Source organism: Cervus elaphus, chromosome 24 (assembly GCF_910594005.1).
Source record: "Cervus elaphus chromosome 24, mCerEla1.1, whole genome shotgun sequence".
Classification (NCBI taxonomy): Eukaryota; Metazoa; Chordata; class Mammalia; order Artiodactyla; family Cervidae; genus Cervus; species Cervus elaphus.
The window spans coordinates 55,375,096-55,394,510 of NC_057838.1; the positions used below are offsets into that span (position 1 = coordinate 55,375,096).

Here is a 19,415-nt window from a genome sequence, read left to right on the forward strand (position 1 = left end):
CAGGCTTTTAACTGCCCTCTCCCATCAAGACTGAAGTTACTGAGAGGAGAGGGAACTTGGTCACTAGCTGGGAATGTCCCCCAGACAGAAGGGGAGCCGGGGGGTTGGTACACACGTGTGTCCAACATGTACATTCAGGACTGTGTCAGATTAGCAGAGGTAGACGAGATGGCTCCAGATGCCAAGGAAGCAGACAGAGGTGCTCTGTGTTTGAAGGCTAGGCTTTGGGACATCTGCTTCTCTCGCTTGCACTCCTTCTACAAATGCACACCCCACAGCAGAGGTTACAGGTGAAAGGCTGTGTTTCAAACTCAGCTGTATTTCTTGAGCAGGTGTGTATTACTCACCTTTCTGCCATAGAGGTTCAGGAATGGGTGGAAGATATTTTAAGTATAATGCTGTCAGGACAACAACAATATAATGTTGTCCCATTGGCAGAGAAGACTGTCACAACCACTTTAACTTGTGAAGTTTTAGCCTCACGCTGGGCCTGTTCCACTCACAGTCTTGGCAGTGGGATTTGGGGAGCTGATTGATGGCCTCCCAGTCATGCCTGGCTGTCTGCTCGTCTAAAAGGAGCTAACAACCAGTGCCGGGCTTGTGGGTAGAAGCCCACCACTCCAGCAGCAGCACAAACGTGCCCTGCTCAGCCCAAGCGAGAATGCAGGCTTTGTTCTTGGCACCGTTCCTGGAAATGCAGAACAGGCTTCTTTATTCCAGTCTCCAGGCTTCTGGCTAGCGAGGAACACTGCCTGGCTGTGAAGCATTTTACAGGATTATAACGGGTTGTGCCGAAGGCGAGTTCTGAAAGGCACTTTGTGCCGTTGCTTTGAGTGAAGCTGACTGTTGAGGCAGTGTTGTTCCTAAGCCCATAAACACACACACAGGGAGAATGGGGAATGCTGGGCTCCTGGGGCCACTCAGCTGGGCAGCACTGCAGAGCTGGGGAGACTTCTCTCCACTGTGACACCAGCTTCGGGGGTGTGCTTGGGAACTCTCCTGTAGAGCAGCCTACTTTCTGACCAAGGCTTTGACCATAGCCACTTCCGGCTGGAATACTAGGCAGATTGCCCAGACTCCACATCTGCTAATGTTGGAGCTGTGCATCATGCACACACGAGGGAGGTTCTGAAAGTGGAAATTGCGTGGACTCAACAATATCCTTGAAAAGCCTCTGGATGTCTCAGGGACCACATCCCTGACTTGAATATACCCAAAATTGCTGGTTTCAGTTTATAGGTCTTATTATACCAAAAATATATGTCTTTAAGCATCAAAATCTTATTTATGGTGGTGAGACACTCAGGCTGTGAGAGGCTTGGAAGCATCAGACCACCCAAAGGAGAAATCCAGATACCCATTTTCCCTTTCACACTTATTTAAATTGTTACTGGCTATTAGCAATCTCTCTCTCTCTTTTCCTCTTTCTTTACCTCTGCCTAGCATAGACAGTGGGAAAGACATAAGTTTGCTGCACATATATTGTACCATGTATATGGATTGCTTTTCATGGTTCCATTCTTTGAAGAGGGGCAAAAAAAAAATGTTTTAAGAGCAAGTGGATATGGCAGCCTTTTCATCAACCATTATGATTATTCTTTGCTCTACGATACTTGTACTTGAGGTTAAAGTCCCCTCTCTTCCTTAGGGTTGATTTATTACTACACTGTGCTTCCTAGGTGGCACTAGTGGTAAAGAACTTGCCTGCCAACGCTGGAGACATAAGAGACGTAGGTTCGATCCCTGGTTTGGGAAGATCCCCTGGAGGAGGGCATGGCAACCCACCCCAGTATTCTTGCCTCAGAAATCCCATGGACAGAAGACCTTGGCAGGCTATACAGTCCACAGGGTTGCAAAGAGTCGGAAACAAGTGAAGCAACTTAGCACGCATGCACAGATTTACATTACGCAGACTTCCTCCTTGGTCCTGAGAATCCTGCTCTGAGTAGCCCGGCCCCAGGGCTGGCGTAATTTACTAGTGTCAGTCTCTTCTTCACCAAGTGCTGGCTGTACACTCCCAACTGGAAGTCAATGCCAAGCCAGCTCCACCAGGGTTCAAAGCCCATCCATGAAGGGACAGTTTACTGGCCAGAGCCACCTGCCTAGTTGAGGCGGTGGGCCTGCAGGGGCCAGAGGATCAGGGAGGGAAAGGGAATGAGGAGCAAGCTTCAGCTCAAATCCTTGGCAGCCAGAGGAGCCCTGTGTGAGACTCTTGGTGGCAGGATTAATCAGGGGCTGCTTTGGTTGGTTGCCCTTGGATACAGGATTGCCCCTCACTCCCCACCTCAAACTTGACCAGACTTGCAGTGAGCATCTATGAAGCTCTCCATCAGCACAGTTTAGGCTAAAGGACAAAGCTGTGTTCAAGAATGCAGGTAGGAGAAAGATCAGTAGTCCTGAGGTACTCTTTCCCATTCCAAACCTCCTTTTCAGCCACTTCCTTCCTACTGCTTTAGGGTGTACATTTGAGGAGGAAAAAAAAATCAGGTGCTCTCTTCAATGTCAATTGAACCTCACTCATTCAGCAGCCTCCTTTACATGGTTGGCAAGAGCAAGACCTGCAGAACTGGGCCAGATTCTCTTTGCTTCTGAAGGCAGTTTGTCCACACCGGCTGGGCAGGAAAGCAGGCACATTTAGTGCCAGCATGTGGGTTTGGTACCTGGGATGAAAGGGCTGTATACCATGAGGTTTCCTGCCTGGAAAGTGGGAATTGTTGGATTTTGGCCTCAGCTGGAGCAGAGAACACTTAAGCAGGGACCGGATATTTCCATTCCTAGTACCTCCTGCACACCTCAGATGTGAGAAGAAGAGACCCCCCACTTGCTGTGACCATGACTTTGATAGGAGGGGAAGAAAACTCAACAGTGCAGTCTACAGAATAACTTTTGAGGTAATGATCATTTTAATATTTTAAAAATTAATTTCTAATTTCCCAAGGAACAGTTCATGTAAAAGTTTTAAGAACATATTAGCTATAAATGTGAAGTTCTCCTTTGTACACTACCTTTAATTCCCCTGAAACTGGCTGCCTCCTTTCAGCCCCATAAAAATTTGCTGTGCTGGGCTTAGTTGCTCAATCGTGTCCAACTCTTTGTGACCCCATGGACTGTAACCCACCAAGCACCTCTGTCCATGGGCATTCTCCAGGCAAGAATACTGGAGTGGATTGCCATGCCCTCCTCCCGGGGATCTTCCCAACCCAGGGATTGAACCCATGTCCGCGCATTGCAAGCAGATTCTTTACCATCTGGGCCACCAAAAATTTGCTGTGTTTCCTTCCAAATGGTTTTCAATGGTATTTACCTACATTTCTCTATAGAAAATATATGGTAGTCATTTGTAGATTTTTTTTTTTAAACACAAATGGCATTATACTGCTTACTCTGCAATAGTTTTTTAACTGAACCTGATACCTCAGAGATCTTTCCATGCCTCACCCACAGGCCCATCTTCAAAATGACTGCAACTGAGTGGTGTTCCATAGTGATAAGAGTTTATTTCAGCACTCCATAATGGGGGATGTTGCTTCCCTGGTGACTCAGTGGTAAAGAATCTGCCTGCAGTGCAGGAGATGCTGGTTTGATTCCTAGGCCGGGAAGATCCTACGGAGAAGGAAATGGCAACCCACTCCAGTAGTGTCAGCTCATCACTGGACAGCTTTGTCTGGACACACCCCATCAGATTCCTCTTCTGAGTGGCAGGCGGCCTCTTACCAGCCTCTTCACACTTAAAAGTGGGTGCAGAGGATAGGGCTCTAGGATACTTTTTGGAAGTGGTGGAAAGGTTTTGTGTCCCCATCATGGAGGTGGTTATTCTAGTGTTTACATTTATTAAGACTCAATTAATGGTACAGTAAAATGGGAGCATTTTACTCTTTGTAGCACACACACACACACACACACACACACACACACACACACACACACACACACACACACACACACACACACACACTCCATATATATGTATATGGAGAGACTGGCTATGAGTAAGGCGAGGCAGAATACCGCTTCTTCTTAATATGGGCTTTTTAAAGAGCTTACTTCCCCCAAGGCTGCTTGCCTCCTCCCGGCTTCGCGTCAGCCTCCATTCTGTCCGCTGCCTCTTCCACCCCGCGAGGGCCAAGGAGCCCGAGTGGACCTGCCACTTAGGCTGCGCAGCCCCGAGTCCGGGGCCTGTGGGAGGAAGGGTCCAGCGGCCGGATACCCTAGCTGCTCGGGAGAGGGCTTCCGCGGGGCGGCACCTGAGCGCCCCTGGCGGGGCCCCGCCCACTCCCCGCCCAAGACGGGCGGGCTCTGTCTAGGCTCCGCCCCCTTCCCGCCTGTGCGCCCGAGTCTGTTGGAGCTAGGCTAAAGAAGCCGGCTGTCAGTCTCCGTGTAGCCGCTGCTGCTGCCGCCGCCGCCGCCGCCGGCACCGTGGAGCTGGGACCCCCTTTCGCCTGGGAGTTTTGTGGTCTTATTGGATCAGCGGTGACATCCCAACGGGCAGGGCCGGCAGCCGCCATGGTAGCCAAGGATTATCCCTTCTACCTCACGGTCAAGAGAGCGAACTGTAGCCTGGAGGTACCCCCGGCCAGCAGTCCAGCCAAGGACGCCGAGGTAGGGCCTCCACCTGGACCTCTCTGGGCATCTCTTACTCTTTCCAGTCCCTCTCTGTGGCACTGTTTCCCACCTCTCCCTCTGCGTTCCTCTTCCTCTCTCTCTCTCCATCTCTCATACACTCTTGTCTCCCTGTCTTCATCTCTAACTCTTGTCTCTCTCTCATTGCCTCCCTTCCACTCCCTCTCTGTGGATCAAAAGAACGCCACCTCCTCTGTCCCCATCTCTTTGACCCTGTCTCTCTCTCGCATCCTGCAGAGCTCACAGACTGTGGATCCACTCCACAGAGGGACTTTCTCATACTGCATCAATGGGCTCGGTCGTCAGGGAAGAGCTACCCTTTAAAAGCACAGGTTTCCTCTTGCAGGAGGTTTGGGGGAGGGCAGGGGAACATTCTTGAGGACCCCTCGGGACCTCTCACCTGTCGGGCTTGGACTTGCAGCTGTTTGGCAGCAAAGACAGGACACGGCACCTCTGCTTGTTCCTGTGGCCAGTGGGAATCATTCAGTTGGGGGTCTGGGAGCTAAATGAGTAATCTGAATGTGTCGCATGTGAATTCTGAAAATGAATTAAACTCCCTGGGGCAGTGGGAAGCTGTCTTGGAAGACTGGAAGCATTTCCCCTTCTGGTAACTTTCCTATACTGGGAGGGTGAGGTGAGGGAGTCCTCCTGGCTGGTGTTTAGTCTGCCTTTTCCTCCTGTGAGTTTCATCTCCGGCAAAGAGCTCACTGGCCTTAAAGATTGGATTCAGGTGGAGGAGAAAGTGTCTCTTTCTTTTTTTGAGGGTCTTGGGGAATACAGTTGCTTTCATTAGACTGCACTTTTGCTGTGACTAAGCTGTGGCAGGATCCACAGAACCCAGATCATCATTTCCGCTGATGTGTTTCTGCGAGATCTCCACTCTGCCCCCACCATGAGGGGGAAAGTCTGGGGGAAGGGGTGCTTCCGGCCTTGTCACAGTGCTTTTGGGGGTCCACCCACCTGCCACCCTTGGGTCTGCTTAGCTGTGAGCAGTTGGTTCACTGAATTATGCATATTTGGGAGAACAGCATCAAAGATTCATTGCCTCTAACAAGAGCTGCTCCACACTGACACAACTCTAAACAGTTTCAGGTTGTAATCAGCTTTCTATAAGTTGAGTAGAGACTAACTTCTCACCCCTGTCCCACACCTCAGTTCACTTGTATATTTTCACAAAGGGCTTTTGTTCCCAGCAGCTGTGGAAGTGTGATGGTCTTAGTGGTGTTTGGGCTCTTACTGAAGTTTTGACAGGACAGCAACTGCACAGAATTCAGGTTGTTCAGGCTTGGAATGGATATATGATCTTTTCAGTGGGAACTTCACAATTTAATGAATGTAGGAGCAGTGAAGCTATTGTCTGCTCAAATTCCTTTTGGAAGGAAGCAAAGCATAACTGAGTTTAATTAATGAATTGAGTCAAAGAAAAGAATGAGGATAGCTCTAGACTCTGGTCCCTTCCTGCTATCACTTAGTCCTATATTTTTGTGCAGTTTGACTAAAGGTGTAGGTATAAAACCCATATGCTTCATTTTTTCTTATTCTTTTCTTGTTTATTAAAAAAAATCTGTATCTAACAAATGTGATATGAGATATGTATCACTAGAAGTCAAATACTAATTTTCTTCACAGTGGCTGGATCCAGATTATGAAATGTGACTTAATTTCCTTTTATGGGGATGTTCTGGTGTAGGAATAAGGGTGGGAGAGGAACAGTTTTTTAAATAGTTGGTACTGTTTTTCAGGTATCACTATTTAGGATTTTCCCCCTAGTGGTTAAATCAGAGTAGAAGTATCTCATATACGGTATACTCCTCGAGTCCAGGGAGGCAAATCCAGTACATCCCCTAGCTTCATTCATCTGGCATTTCGCTTCCTGATAATGGCAATAGGCAGAGTTAGAAAAAGAAACCTAAGCGATGTGGGGGCTTGTTTTCTGTTTCAATGTCAGCTCAGAAGACAGCCCTCCTTTGCAGGCCTCACTTCTCCATAGGCAGTTAATTAAAATATATTTGCTGCCAGCAGGGGTCGTCAGCATTTGTGTTTAAAAAACAGCATCCGCTAGTTGGCCTTTTGAAAAACATGATTATATCCTTGTTTCTAAGCTAGGTATGGACTGTCAGTTCCAATACAGGTAGTTTTTCAGGATCATTTTCTTTGTGGAAAGAAGGTGCTTATGCTGAAAAGAAGGATTGGCCAATCCAAAGTCCTTTTTAACTTTCAGGGGTAGCTGAAGCAAAGCATCTGTGCCCTTTAGCACATAATGACTATTCCTTCCGAATTTGTGGTGAAGAGGACAGTGGGCACACAGTGGGCAAGTGCCTTCTAGCATTTGTTCCTATTCTTGGGCAAGTGTGCTGGGCAAGGCTCATGGGGAAGGGATGGGTGTCACTAATGTGCATTTGATACCATGCACTTGAGTAAAAATGTGTGACACAGACATTCTCTTGAAAACACATCTTAACAAAATTTCTACTCGGGATTAAATGCTTTGTACATTTTTAAATTTCAATGATAGTTTTCAGTGATAGACAAAAATGATATAGTTTAAATATTTATCTTCTTTAAATTATTTATTTTAAATATTAAAATTATTCTACATGGATTATGCTATTAATACAATGTGGCTCCTTAATCTAGTATTTCTTATGACATGGGTATATGAGTTTGGTTGCAGATGTTTAATTTTAATACGACAACCAGCTTGATCCTTCCAACTGTAATCATTAGCCATGAAATCTAAGGAGCTTAGTTCATCTTAGTCCAGTAGCACTAGACTTTCACGGAGAAACATAGTATCACGTGAGCATCATTAAGCTTATTTCTTCTGACTCATCGATGCAACTTTGTTCCATTGATCTTTTTTTATATATATATATTTAATGGGTACTTATTTCTCATGCCAGGAGGAACTGATTTTTCTAGGCATTATTAAGTGCTCTGAATACCTGATTAAGTCACTCAAAGAAAAGTTGTTAGTCCTAATGAATTACACCGATCCCAAGTCAGAAGTCACTGTTTCCCCATGGGAAGGTTTGCTTTTAAAGAAAGAAGGCTCAAATGCATGTATATGTTGGCTAAGGACGCTGGAGCCTGGTGAGAAGGTTTTAGGTGTTTTGGAGTCCATTTAATGAAAATACAAAGTGGTGATTCTGTTATTTTCTTTCTAAGAATATATCTGACAATATGATGGACAACTTACTTTTGGTTTTCAGATTCATTGTCTCAGATGTCGATCTAGTTTAGGTCAGATTTAGTTAGTGATGTTTGTAGTCATTGCTTTTGTCTCTCTTGTATATGTCCCTGACTTGTCCCTTTGTTCTAACTTTGACTCAGCCAGTAGCTTTATATGGAACCTTGGAATGACCCAGAAATGATGGAATTCTATTCTTTTTCTAAGTACCACATTTAATGTCTCATTTGAGAACCTAACCATGTTGTAAGAGGAACATAAAACAAGCATTATTCTGCTCACTTTATGCATAAAGACACTGAGGGGAAGTGACTTGCAGAGAGCCACTGAGCAAAGCAGCAGTGAAGCCGAGACCCAGTGCCAGGTTTCCTGATGGATTCGGTCTAGGGTTTAATACCAGTGCCTCCTGTGACATCTAAGGATGTTTACCTCGGTGAAGAAAAAGGGGCGATGCAAAACAAAAGCCGTGTAAAGTGCTTTAAAACATATTCTTCTGAGTACATAATCTTGAGCACTCTATTAACTGAGGAGGTGCCTTTCAAGTTTCTGTTTTAAAGGGCAAGGTGAACTCTCTGCCCCACCGTAATTTATGCCCCCGGTCAATCCACAAGTGTATTTGAAATATATGCATCTGGAGCTGTGTTCCTGACATGCCAGCTGGAGAGCCAAGGAGGTGAGCTGGCTTCTCGTGATTTATGCATTTCTTGGAATTTGTATCATACAGTGTTGAGCTGACCGTTTATACAGCCAACTACATGGAAATAGCTCCAAGGAGTTATTGCAGTTGGAATCTTGATTTCAATCAGGTGATTAATTAGACTCCATGAATCATGCGACCTCAGATGGTTCTGGACGGGAGCCTCATGGACAGTGAAGGTCTCTCACTTGCTGGCAGGAGCTGAGTATGGTCATTGGCCTTGGTTCTCTTGGGGATCAGTATCTTGGGGGTCCTGGTCTTCTAGGATGCATGTGAACTAGGAGTAGGTTTGTTAGAGAAAAAATACGTTGACATGTACATTTGAGGCTGTTCAGGGCATCAGCTCTGGAATAAGACTGTCCAGGTCCCAGTGCCATCTCCAACACCTGCTAGTGATGTGGCCTTGGACAGTCTCCTGTGCTTTTCTCAGCCCCAGTTTCCACAGCTGTAAAATGGGCATGATGAAAAAAAATAAAAATAAAAAAATAAAATGGGCATGATGATGGCACTACCGTAATGAGATGATTCATTACAGTGCTAAGCACATGGTAAGTGCTCCATAAACAGCAGCAGCATCAAGAAAATTTCCTAAAACAATTTTAAGAAACATGATCACCGTCCTCATTCTCCAAATGCTGTTTTTTGCATATCGTGCAACAGGGGTCTGACTGTAAGTTCTCGAAGCATAAGCATCCTTACAGTGATCCTATGAGGTTGGTGTAACTGCCCCCCCCCCTTTTTTTTAGAAGAAACTGAGGCCCAGAGTTGGGTAGTGACCCTTCCAGGATGGCTGAGCCGGTAGATGGAGGAGCCAGTGTTCACACCCCAGTCTGACCCCAAAGTCTGTACTTTCCCAACCACATCATGTTGCCTCTAAATGACTAAATCGCCAGTCTCCTCACCACATAACACATGAAGGGTGAGCATGCCTGCCAGAGCAAATTGCCTCATGGTCAAAGGCCCATTTTTTTCTCTGAGTGCCTGGAAGGGAGACCCCACCATTAGTGAGTGCGCCTGGCAGCCACTTCATAGAGTGGCCACGACCCACAGGAGCGAGTTTTGCAAACCTTTACTTGGGAGGGCTCTGGTAACTTCCGTTTTGTGTTTCTCAAGACCAAAGAGCTAGTCTTTGGCAGAATTCTGCATGCTCAGCACTGTGGAGGTGACACTGTTAGTTCTGCAGTTAGTCATTTTGCTTATCTGCATTAACCACCAGCCTTCCACATAAACTAGTAACTTGGAAGCTTCTGACCACCATCTGGATATTTGCAAATTGTGTCATTTCCTTAAGATACTTTGTGATTGCTTGTAAAATCCTGGACCAGTGCCACTATTTTTGTAACAGCCGAAAATAAATTATTGATCAGGGGCGAATTTTGCAAAGTCCTATGTACATGTAATTGTTACTAATGGTGTGTGTGTATTTGGAAGGGCTCCTTCATTTGTGGTGTGTGCACACAGTTGCCTTCCATAATTTGTCAGCTCCGGTAATGGGTACAGGTCTCACACAAAATGAGGAAATTGCTGTGATTGCACGGCCATTTATTATTGTTGTGTTGGCTCATGGACTATTAGGAGTAAAGGCCAGTGGTTTCTAATGCCTTCAATTTTTTATGACTTGACAGTGGTTATTAGCTAAGAAGAGGCTATTAGTCAAGAAAGGCCTCCAAACCTTTGGCTAGAAAAGGAACGGATCTTTTAAAGTCTAGAAACACTTGTGCCTGGTCCTTCTCTGTTTGGGTCATTGTGTCCTTTTGCAAGAAGGCAGCTGATTCTTAGTCAATTAATGGGAGCTAAACCAGAAACCTTAACGGTAAGTTCACTTTTTTAAATCTTCTTTTTCTGGCTCTTAAGATGAGGAGGAAAGGAGTAGCAAAACAGGCTTTTTTCCGGGGATTTATGAAACAAATAAACAAAACCAGCCTCTAGGAAATGACCCGGGGTCATTGAATTAGAGAACCTGAGTTTTTGGGAAAGGCCTATTGAGAACATGGAGCCCAGTTCTCGTCCATTGCGGGATCCTTTCAGTCTCGGTTCAAACACTTCCAGGAACCTTCCAGGTCTATACATTGCATCTTTGTTCATTGTGGATCATGAGAAAATCTTTTCTTAATTGTAACATTCCTTTCTCAAGCTGAATATTATAAAATGGCACTTTATCTCTCTCAGTATTTTCTCTCTCCCTACTGTCTACTCCTGTTCCACAAATGTGTGCTCACACTCACACACACACACACCCACACCACACTCTTCCCCCAGGTGCCTGTCTTCTCCTGGCTAGACATCCTGGTTCCTCTAACTTTTCCAAATGGGACACAACACCCAAACTCTTTCTCTTCCTTGCTTGTTCCCATTGGACATCATCAGTGACCTCTTGAGTATTGACCAGCCTAAAGACACTGTATGATGCTATATCAACAAACAAGATTGTTTTTATGTTTAATGCACTTTTTAGACAAGGGGAGTAGACTGATACATTAAAAAAGACTTTTGAAATAGAAATGACAGAAAAGAAAAAAGATTAATCTTTGTCATCTACATAATTTATAGAGATATAAAAGAACACTCCAAGATGTCCATTGACAAATGGGCAAGAAGATAATATAGGCAGTTCACATTACAAAAGTAACATTATTTTAAAAGTTCACTCCAATAGACATTGTAGAAATGAAAAGGCAAATAATTTTAAGATACTATTTCATACCTAATTGATGTCACAAGTACTTTAAAGACATGATAAAACCCAAAGCTGGGGATGCTGCAGAGAAATAAAATACTTCTGTGTGCAGTGAGAAGACTTTTCTGTGCATATTAAAAGACAAAAATGCTTCTAATCTTTGCACCCAGTATTCTAACTCTTGTGGGAATAAAGCTATGTGCCCAGAGTTGTTCATAGTGACATTATATGCAATAATGTTCATGTGTTATGTTTATGCATTCTATAGTTTTCAAAATACTTTTATATTCTCTCCCTCACCTGAGTATAATAACCCTCATTTTAAAGATAAGAATACACCAGGAGTCAGAGAGATTCAATGATTTCCCCAGGATCACACAGCCAGGACTGGCAGAGCTGAAAGCTTTAAGTCTGATCATCTGGTTCCAGGCGAGCATCCTTTCCTGCTTACTTACAACAGCCGGAAGAGCCAGCAACCTCTCTGACCTTTGAGAAGGAGATGGCTCCATGTGCCATGGCCTCTGGGCCAGGGATCAGTGACATCATTTGAGCCATTCCACACTAGCAAACAGAAATACCCTAGTGTTCCTGAGAAAAATGAAGAGGCGGAAAGTTGAGCATAATTATATAGATGATGTAACCAACGTAACTATATATGTATGCACATGGCATGTAGACAGGTCGGGGAAGGGACCTTTCAATCAGAGCCTCCCCCTTCCTGTCTCATTGTGATCACTAAAGCAGTGCTGCCTTGTGTTCTGATAACAGTCTATTGTTTTCATGTGCACTCTCTCTTTTGAATCCTGCACCAGCTTTGGACCTGCACGAGGCACGGCCTGTCTTGGAAACAGAGATTCAGAGAGATCAGGAGGCAAGGCTAAAATGCTGGTCCCTCCTTGACTCGCCTTAACCTCTTGGCACACCAGAATGTTGGCTTAAGCCAGTCATGTTCCTGAGTGAGGCTGGTTGTAAGCAGCACTGTTTTAGGCATGTTCAAAGTGAACCACATTAAATTTAACACTGCGTACCTCACCTGGGGGCCGGTCGACTTGGGGGCGGGCCCTTCCTTGGCCCCAACTCCTCCTACAGATCCAAGTGCAAGGTCTTGTGCGTAATCAGTCAGTCATGCCTGACTCTTTGCAACCCCACGGACTATAGCCCACCAGGCTCCTCTGTCCATGGGGATTCTCCAGACAAAATACTGGAATGGGTAGCCATTCTCTTCTCCAGGGACTCTTTCCAGCCCAGGGATCAAACCGGGTCTCCTGCATTGCAGGCAGATTGTTTACCATCTGAGCGACCTGGGAAGGCAATGTGAGATCCCTGGTAGAATAAACAGGAAGCCCACAAAGAAGAGACACAAACTTCTCTGCATGTAGATGACATCCTTTAAAATGATGTCTTTCTGAGCTCTGCAGATGTAATTTGCATCAGAAGTGATAATTAAATGGTAATAACAAATAGAGTATTTCCCCAAGAGTACTGTTTCCATAGATACCACTGGACCTGGCAACCTGATTGAATTACATAAATCTGAGAGCCTGTGTCAGGACCTTGGAAAAAAAAAAGTTAAATGTTTACCAGTTGCCGTACATTGTCAAATTTGAAACTTTGGAGTCTTGCTAGAGGAAGAAGCTGCAGAGGGGAAAAGGAAACAGGCCAGTGGGTAGAGAGAGATGGAATTGGACCCGATGGCCAGAGGGACTGAGTGATAAAGTTTCCCTCTGTGCTTTCTGGCCCTGACACAAGGCCAGTGCAAGCTCCCTCCTCAAGCATGTTATCTTATATTGCAGTGCTAATGTTTCATAATCCCCGAGTGACGTAAGCTTGTCAAGAACGACCCCCAGCAAATACAGAGACGATAATTAAAGGTCATTGGTGAAGACGAGTGTTCTTATTTTTGACTTCACAGAAGTGGGGTGGGGGTGACCCATCTGCATCCTGTTAGGTTTTAGCCGCCTTGGTTCGTTTTCTCACACCTCGGCAGCCATCCTCCTTGCTGGTAGGTGACTGCCTGGTGCTTCTGGGTGTGGTCTTACAGAAGACCACTGTGAAGAAACCACTATGAAGAAGGAAACAGACTGAAGGCGAAAAAATGATGGTAGATGACGTGTCAACCACAGACGCATAGTGAAGAGTCCTAGCCTTCCGCCTCAGCTGTTTGATGGAGCCTTTTCAGAGAGCTTTGAAGGAGACAGTCTCAGAAAAGATAGCTGGTTTTCTCTTGGCAGTCTCCGAATGTTTTGTGCCCAGGCTGTAACAGTTTAGAAGAGTGAGCATTGTTCTGGCTCAGTATCAAGAAACCTTTGCTTTGTAGGACTCTTAAGTGCTCACCTGAATTTCTTTAGCCGCAACTATTTCTAAGTTGGTTCTTAGAAGAGTTTCACTACTAGCTGGGGACAGGGTGCTAGCAGGCTCAACTTCTTGGAACCTCAGCATCTTTGTTGCTGAATGAGTAGACTGGGTTAGACCATTATTTCCCAGAAGATGGGTTTCATAACATTTGTGGTAGCTCAAATGATATGGGACTAGGTGACCCAGAGACAAGATACAAAACAGTTTTGAATCACTTTCCCTTTCCAGTTCCCTTCTGATCTTTCTCATTATGTCGAAGAGAAAGGTTCCTTTGGAGTTAGTGTCTTTAATGCCTCTCTGGCACTTGCTAATTTCCCTTTTTAACAAAGCACAGGCCTGAGGCAGGCAAGCATCTCTAACAAAAATTTAACAATGGGGGTTCACTTTTTTAAAAAGTAGTTCCTATTTATGGCAGCTGATAGTGATTTTCTGTTTAAGACAATGATAGAGTTGTTTTTACAATACATTTACTTAAATAAAAGAAAAAAGTGAGTAAGGAAACATTATGTAATAGCTCAGGGGACATGTACATAGGGCAGAAAATTGCCGTGATGAAACCAAGGGTGTGAAACAGTGCATTGTCGAGTTCCAAGACCTTTCTAGGACTAGCCCTCTGCCACAAAAATTTCCAAGTTTGGGTATAGTGACTTACAGACTAGAAACTTGGGCTTTGAGCATAGAATCCGGATTTCAGGTATTAAGATTTTTAAATAGATCAAAGCTGGCTTAGAATGTGACATAGAAAATTATTATTATGAACTAGTTGCTAGCCAATTAAAAAAAATAAAATTGGATTTCTATTCTAAGAACAAAAGCCTTTTTTGTTTCTTTTCAATACTTCGAGTAAAAGTTCCAAAGTTCCAACCAAAATCATCCCTTCTTCTTCCTTTTCCCCTTCACCCTGAAGGAAGGGATGGAGTAAGATCACATTTTAATTTGGGGCAGCCATCGACTATCATGGTTAGAAATTTGGATTTGAGGGTCAGACTGAGCTGCACTTGAATCCCAAACTTGGCCGCTTATGAGCAATAGACCCTGCACCAATGACTCATCCTCCAAGCCTCGGTTTCCTCATCTGTAAAATGAGAACTTCCAAGGGAGTTGTAAAGATGAAATGGGGCATGCTGGGGGCGTCCACAGAGCAAGTGCTGCACAGACCATTAGCCACAACAGCATCTATTTCCCCCGAGCATAAGTTGAGTAGAAGCTGTGGATGAACATCCCTATCAAGTGATGTACTAGGAGGTCACTTCTTCCTTTTAAGAAACATCCACCCAGTTTCCCAGGGATCCAAGTTGGCACTGGGCGTTATTTTTGAAAAAACAAGATGTTCCAAGCACACTGGCAAGTTTCACATTTATCCCTGCCAGGTAGGATGAAAAAATTTAGTGTGGTTTTCTAGTGTTCCAATAACAACTCTGCCACAGAGGGTGGGGTATGAGCTCTAGATAGAGAGGGACCCTGCTCACGGGAGATGAGGAGTGTGTCGTTGTCCTCAAGGCCACCGCCCACCTGACACATTTCATCTGGGAACCTCACCCACCTTTGGACCACAGACACAGACCCAGGGAAGGTGAGGAGGATTAGGTTGCTCTGGGAGTTCTTCTTGTCGTGTTCATTAGCAGCACACTTTAATTATAAAGAGGTCGTTTGTTAGAAGTTGGCGAAGAGTTGGACAACTAAAAATGACTCCCAGTGCTGTTTGATTGTCAGTAAATATTTGTTGAGACCAGACTCTAGCTAGTTTTTTCTTTTTTTCTTCTTTCTGTGTTTAAAGAAAAGAAGGGCATGCTTTGACCCTCAAGGAATTTTTCCTTGAGTTTGATGAGGTCATTCACAACCCTAAAGTACTGGCAGTGATTGTCAATCCGTGGAAAACTGGTTGGGGAAGTGGCAGCCTCAGTGGGGAGTTTGGCAAATAGGGAGGGGAGGCAGCACTGGGAGGGGTCATCCGATGAGCCCCCTGGTGCTGGAGGTTAACCCACCAATCCCCTGGCCTGCCCTGAACACCAGCTTGGTGCCCGTGTGCCTGGCCAGGCACTCTTAAGATGTGGGGGAAGCACACAAAAGGCGTGCTGATTCCTGAATTTCAGGACTTGGATATCGAACCAACAGTTCCTACTTTTTCACCCCTTCCCTCAGTCCCTTCTGCCTCTACAGTCTTTGATTTCTTCTGGGCTCCTGACTCGGCTTCGGAAACAGCAGTGCTGTGGTTTAGAACCAAGCCTTGCAGGGTTGGAGCCTTGGGCTCGGTCCTGGCTCCATCAGTCACTACCAGATCTGTGACCTCAGGCAGAGTTGTTAACCCCTCTGAGCTTCAGTTGCCTGCTTTGTGAAATGGGTATATTAGTAGTACTAACCTAAGTGAAATCAAGGGAATCATGCATGGAACATACTTTGACAAAGCCTGGCTCAAAATCGCCATCAGTAGCATCGTTGCTGTTGCAGGGTGCTCAGATGCGTCCAGCTCTTTGGGCCCCCGTGAACAGTAGCCCACCAGGCTCCTCTCATCATGGGATTTCCCAGGGAAGAATAATGGAGTAGGTTGCCATTTCTTTCTCCAGGGGATCTTCCCAACCCAGGGATCAAACCCATGTCTCCTCCATTGCCAGGCTTACCACTGAGCCACCTGGGAAACCATTTATTACTATTAATGTAGTTGTTATTGTCAGAGGAATTTGCATATCCTGTGAAGCCGGAGCGGGGGGGTTGCCGGGAAAGCTTTTCAAGTCAAGAGCTGAACTTGAATTTCAGCTCTGCCAATAACGACTGGGTATGACTTGGAGCAAGTCACCTCGCTTCTCTGAACACCTGCTTCCTCTTCTGTAAAATGGGGTGATGGGATTGCTGTGTGGAATAGATGAGTGACTGTGTGCTGGCACCTAGCGGCAGGAGACCCCGGGGGTCTCGGTCCCTCTTCCTCCCCATCCAGGGGTCTCCCACTGGCTGCACAGTGCTTCCTTCTCTTCTTCTTTTTAAATTTTATTGTTGTCTATTATTTTAATCCTGAGGTATCTTTTTGTTTTTAAATTGAGGTTACATTGGTTTACAACATTATCTAAGTTTCACGTGTGCAACATTATATTTTGACTTCTGTGTACACTCTTTGACTTCTGCATAGTTGCCAACAAGTTTCATCTACATCCATCACCATAGAGCTGACCCCCTTTACCCATTTTGCAATCCTCCCACCCTCTTCCTCTCCTTCTCCTCTTGACAAAATCAGAAGAGAATTACATCTGGGTCGGGGTGGAACGACCTACTTCCCTGTTTCTAGAAATTTGCTAGAAGCTCACAAAGAGTGACTGAACTAACTCAATAGGTCGGTCGGGGCCCTGGCAGCATGTAGTTTATGTAGCCACAATTCTGGGGCCTTTACTGGGCCGGGGCAGCCCGTTGCCACCCTTCTGCACAGACCTGCTTTGTAAATTCTGGAGTGGTCCAGAGCCTGACCCCTAAGTGATGGAGCAGAAGGAGAGAGCACCTTCTGGTGAATGGGCCTTCCCCTCATCCCTGGGGGTGCTTGGGAACTGGGGGGAATCTGTCAGGTTAGACCCTCACCAGCCTCCCGGAGGAGCCCTTCCCTCTAGAGCTGGCCAGTCCTGGCAAGCTCATGGGAACTTTGCCCCTTTCTGCCACAGGAGCACTTGACTTCAGGAATAAAGAACATTTCTCTTTTACCACAAAACTGCCCTTGTCTTTCCTGGAAACTTTTACTGGCACCCCTTACCACTGAATCTCCAGTGGCAAAACGAAACAACCAAATCACAGATTTGTATTTACTTCTTTTAAGTCAGCTGCCCTTTTTTATTCATTTGCCCTCTTGTGTCTTTGTAATTGAAATGAACCCTGTGTGACTGGGGAACAGGGCTGGGGCTCTGAGGTTTCTGCCTCTTTTGTCAGTGTGATGCAGGCTTTTTCAAATGCACAGTCTTCTGAATTTTAATAGACTGTAGATAATGATACATCTGGTTGCATATTAATTGCTGAGAGTTAGAAATAACACATAATCACTGTGTTTCAAGGTTGCAAGTATGCAGCAGTGGGAGCCAGGGTTTGTTATGAGCCTTTGGAAAAATACATTGTTAGTGGGCATGATTTCATTCCTGTCATTAAAAACGTGTCACAGAAGGAAAACTCTCAAGCAAAGTTCAGTCTTGTGTTCTGCATGTGTGCACCAACACACACACACACATACACCTCCTAAGGAATAACATTGTGAAGCTATTCATCTGCCCACTTGGGGAGTGTGGGAGCAATGGCGAGGCTGTACAAATCCATTATAGCTTACCTACCTCACAGTTTCCTGGACCTTATTTTCCTATAAACCATTGCTTGGTGGGTGGTAAGATGTCAGCTGAAAGCCAAAGCAGGAAAGTTTTCAATTTTAAGAAAAAAACGATTTTCCCAATTCAGCCACTCCCTGGTGTCTGTGTGGCGTCCACTTTGAAGGATCGGGTTTCAGTGCTCTCAGTCGAGAGCGGCCTGTTCTGTAACACCCAAGTGCGGTGTTCCCCGGTTCCAAGTGGAGGCATGTGCCGCCTAGGATGCGCACCGGCCAAACGGTTTGAAGGGATAAATTATGCTCGGAGGGACAGCGGAGGGTTACCAGGGAGCTCAGTGACTGCATCTTATGTTTCTCTCTGGAAGTCACACCTCTGTGAGGCTTGCAAACTGCTCCCAATCGCTTCCCATCCAGAACAGAAACTGACCAGGCAGAGAGAGGAGGGGGTCCACGTTCTTTTCCTGCAGACCCAGGGCCCTTGGTTGGATGTTCCTTTTAGGTTTCACCTAGTAGCTGAATCTGGGATCCCTCACCCCAACCTCGTCTTCAGTCAGATGGCAGACTCGGCTGTCAGCGTTGCTTGCCTGTGACGTGTTTGCTCATCTCAGATTCGGCTGGAACACGCTGTGCTTCCTTTGGGACACTGAGATTGCGATCTGTGCATCCTTTTCCATCTCTGTGCTTCTTTTTCCTCTTCTGGGAAGCTAAGATAATGCTGAGATTCAAGGGATGACAGGAGGATGAGAGAGAGAGACAACAGGTCAGTGGATCTGTGCCTGGTGCTTTCTGGAAGCCAAAAGAAGCATGTTGTTTTTGGGAGTTCTACCTCGCACCTCCGACATGGCTTGAACACCCGGAATTCCTATCATTGCCTCATCCCAGATAGTACTGGGATCAGGCAAGATTGGGATTGTTCTAGCCCACAGTTCAGCAGTGTGGGCTGGGGAGGGGTAGGCTGGGCAGAGTTCCTTGTAGACTTCACGACCCACCCTACTTGGATGCCCTTCAGCCCCTCAGGCTCTTATCTTGGGATTCCACGGCTGATGTTTTTTTTCCTACTTGGATGTAGCCTTGGATCTTGCCAAACCACTCCCAGTTTTGCTGTGTCCAGTCAGGGCTGGACTAAGCAGATGATGAAACTGCCGGAGGAAAGGGAAGGCAAGAATGTGGACTCAAAATGTGGTCTCGTAGCAGCCCGAGTCCCTCAGAGAGCAGGGCATGTCACTGGTGAGACTGTGGCAGTGAGCTGGAGTGGCAGCTCTGTCCCTGGGCAGGAAGAGGCCAGTGCTACAGGGAATGAGTGAGGGCACAGCCTTGTGGGTTGTAGGAGGGTCCCCCCCACTTCACAGGGCGTGAGACCTAGCCTGTGGAAGTGACACTGTTGGCCTGAAGTCAGAAGGTATGGAGTTGACAGGGCACTGTCCTCTGACCAGAAAGGTTGGTTCATATTTCATCCTTGGAACCTTTGCAAAGAATCATTTAGGGCGTCAGAGTGATAAGAACTTTGTCACTTGCAGCAGAGGCTTTCTGCTCATTCTTCAAACACGGAGGAAGCCTCAGCCAGTGTCTTTAAAGTGCCCTTGAGGTCTGT

The 19,415-nt window shown here is 45.9% G+C and overlaps 1 protein-coding gene across 7 annotated transcripts in view; it reads left to right on the plus strand.

The window, feature by feature from the left end:
* ARHGEF3 (Rho guanine nucleotide exchange factor 3) overlaps window positions 1–19,415 on the plus strand; it is a 310,527-nt gene that overhangs the window by 236,998 nt on the left and 54,114 nt on the right. The window contains exon 1 of one of the 7 annotated variants that reach the window (XM_043885398.1): window positions 4,334–4,599. The exons of the other annotated variants lie outside the window; for them this stretch is intronic. Within the exon in view, the coding sequence (XP_043741333.1) occupies window positions 4,504–4,599 (96 nt within the window). The 5' untranslated portion in view covers window positions 4,334–4,503. Of the gene's footprint in view, window positions 1–4,333; window positions 4,600–19,415 lie in introns of those variants that run through there. 7 annotated transcript variants of the gene reach the window in all.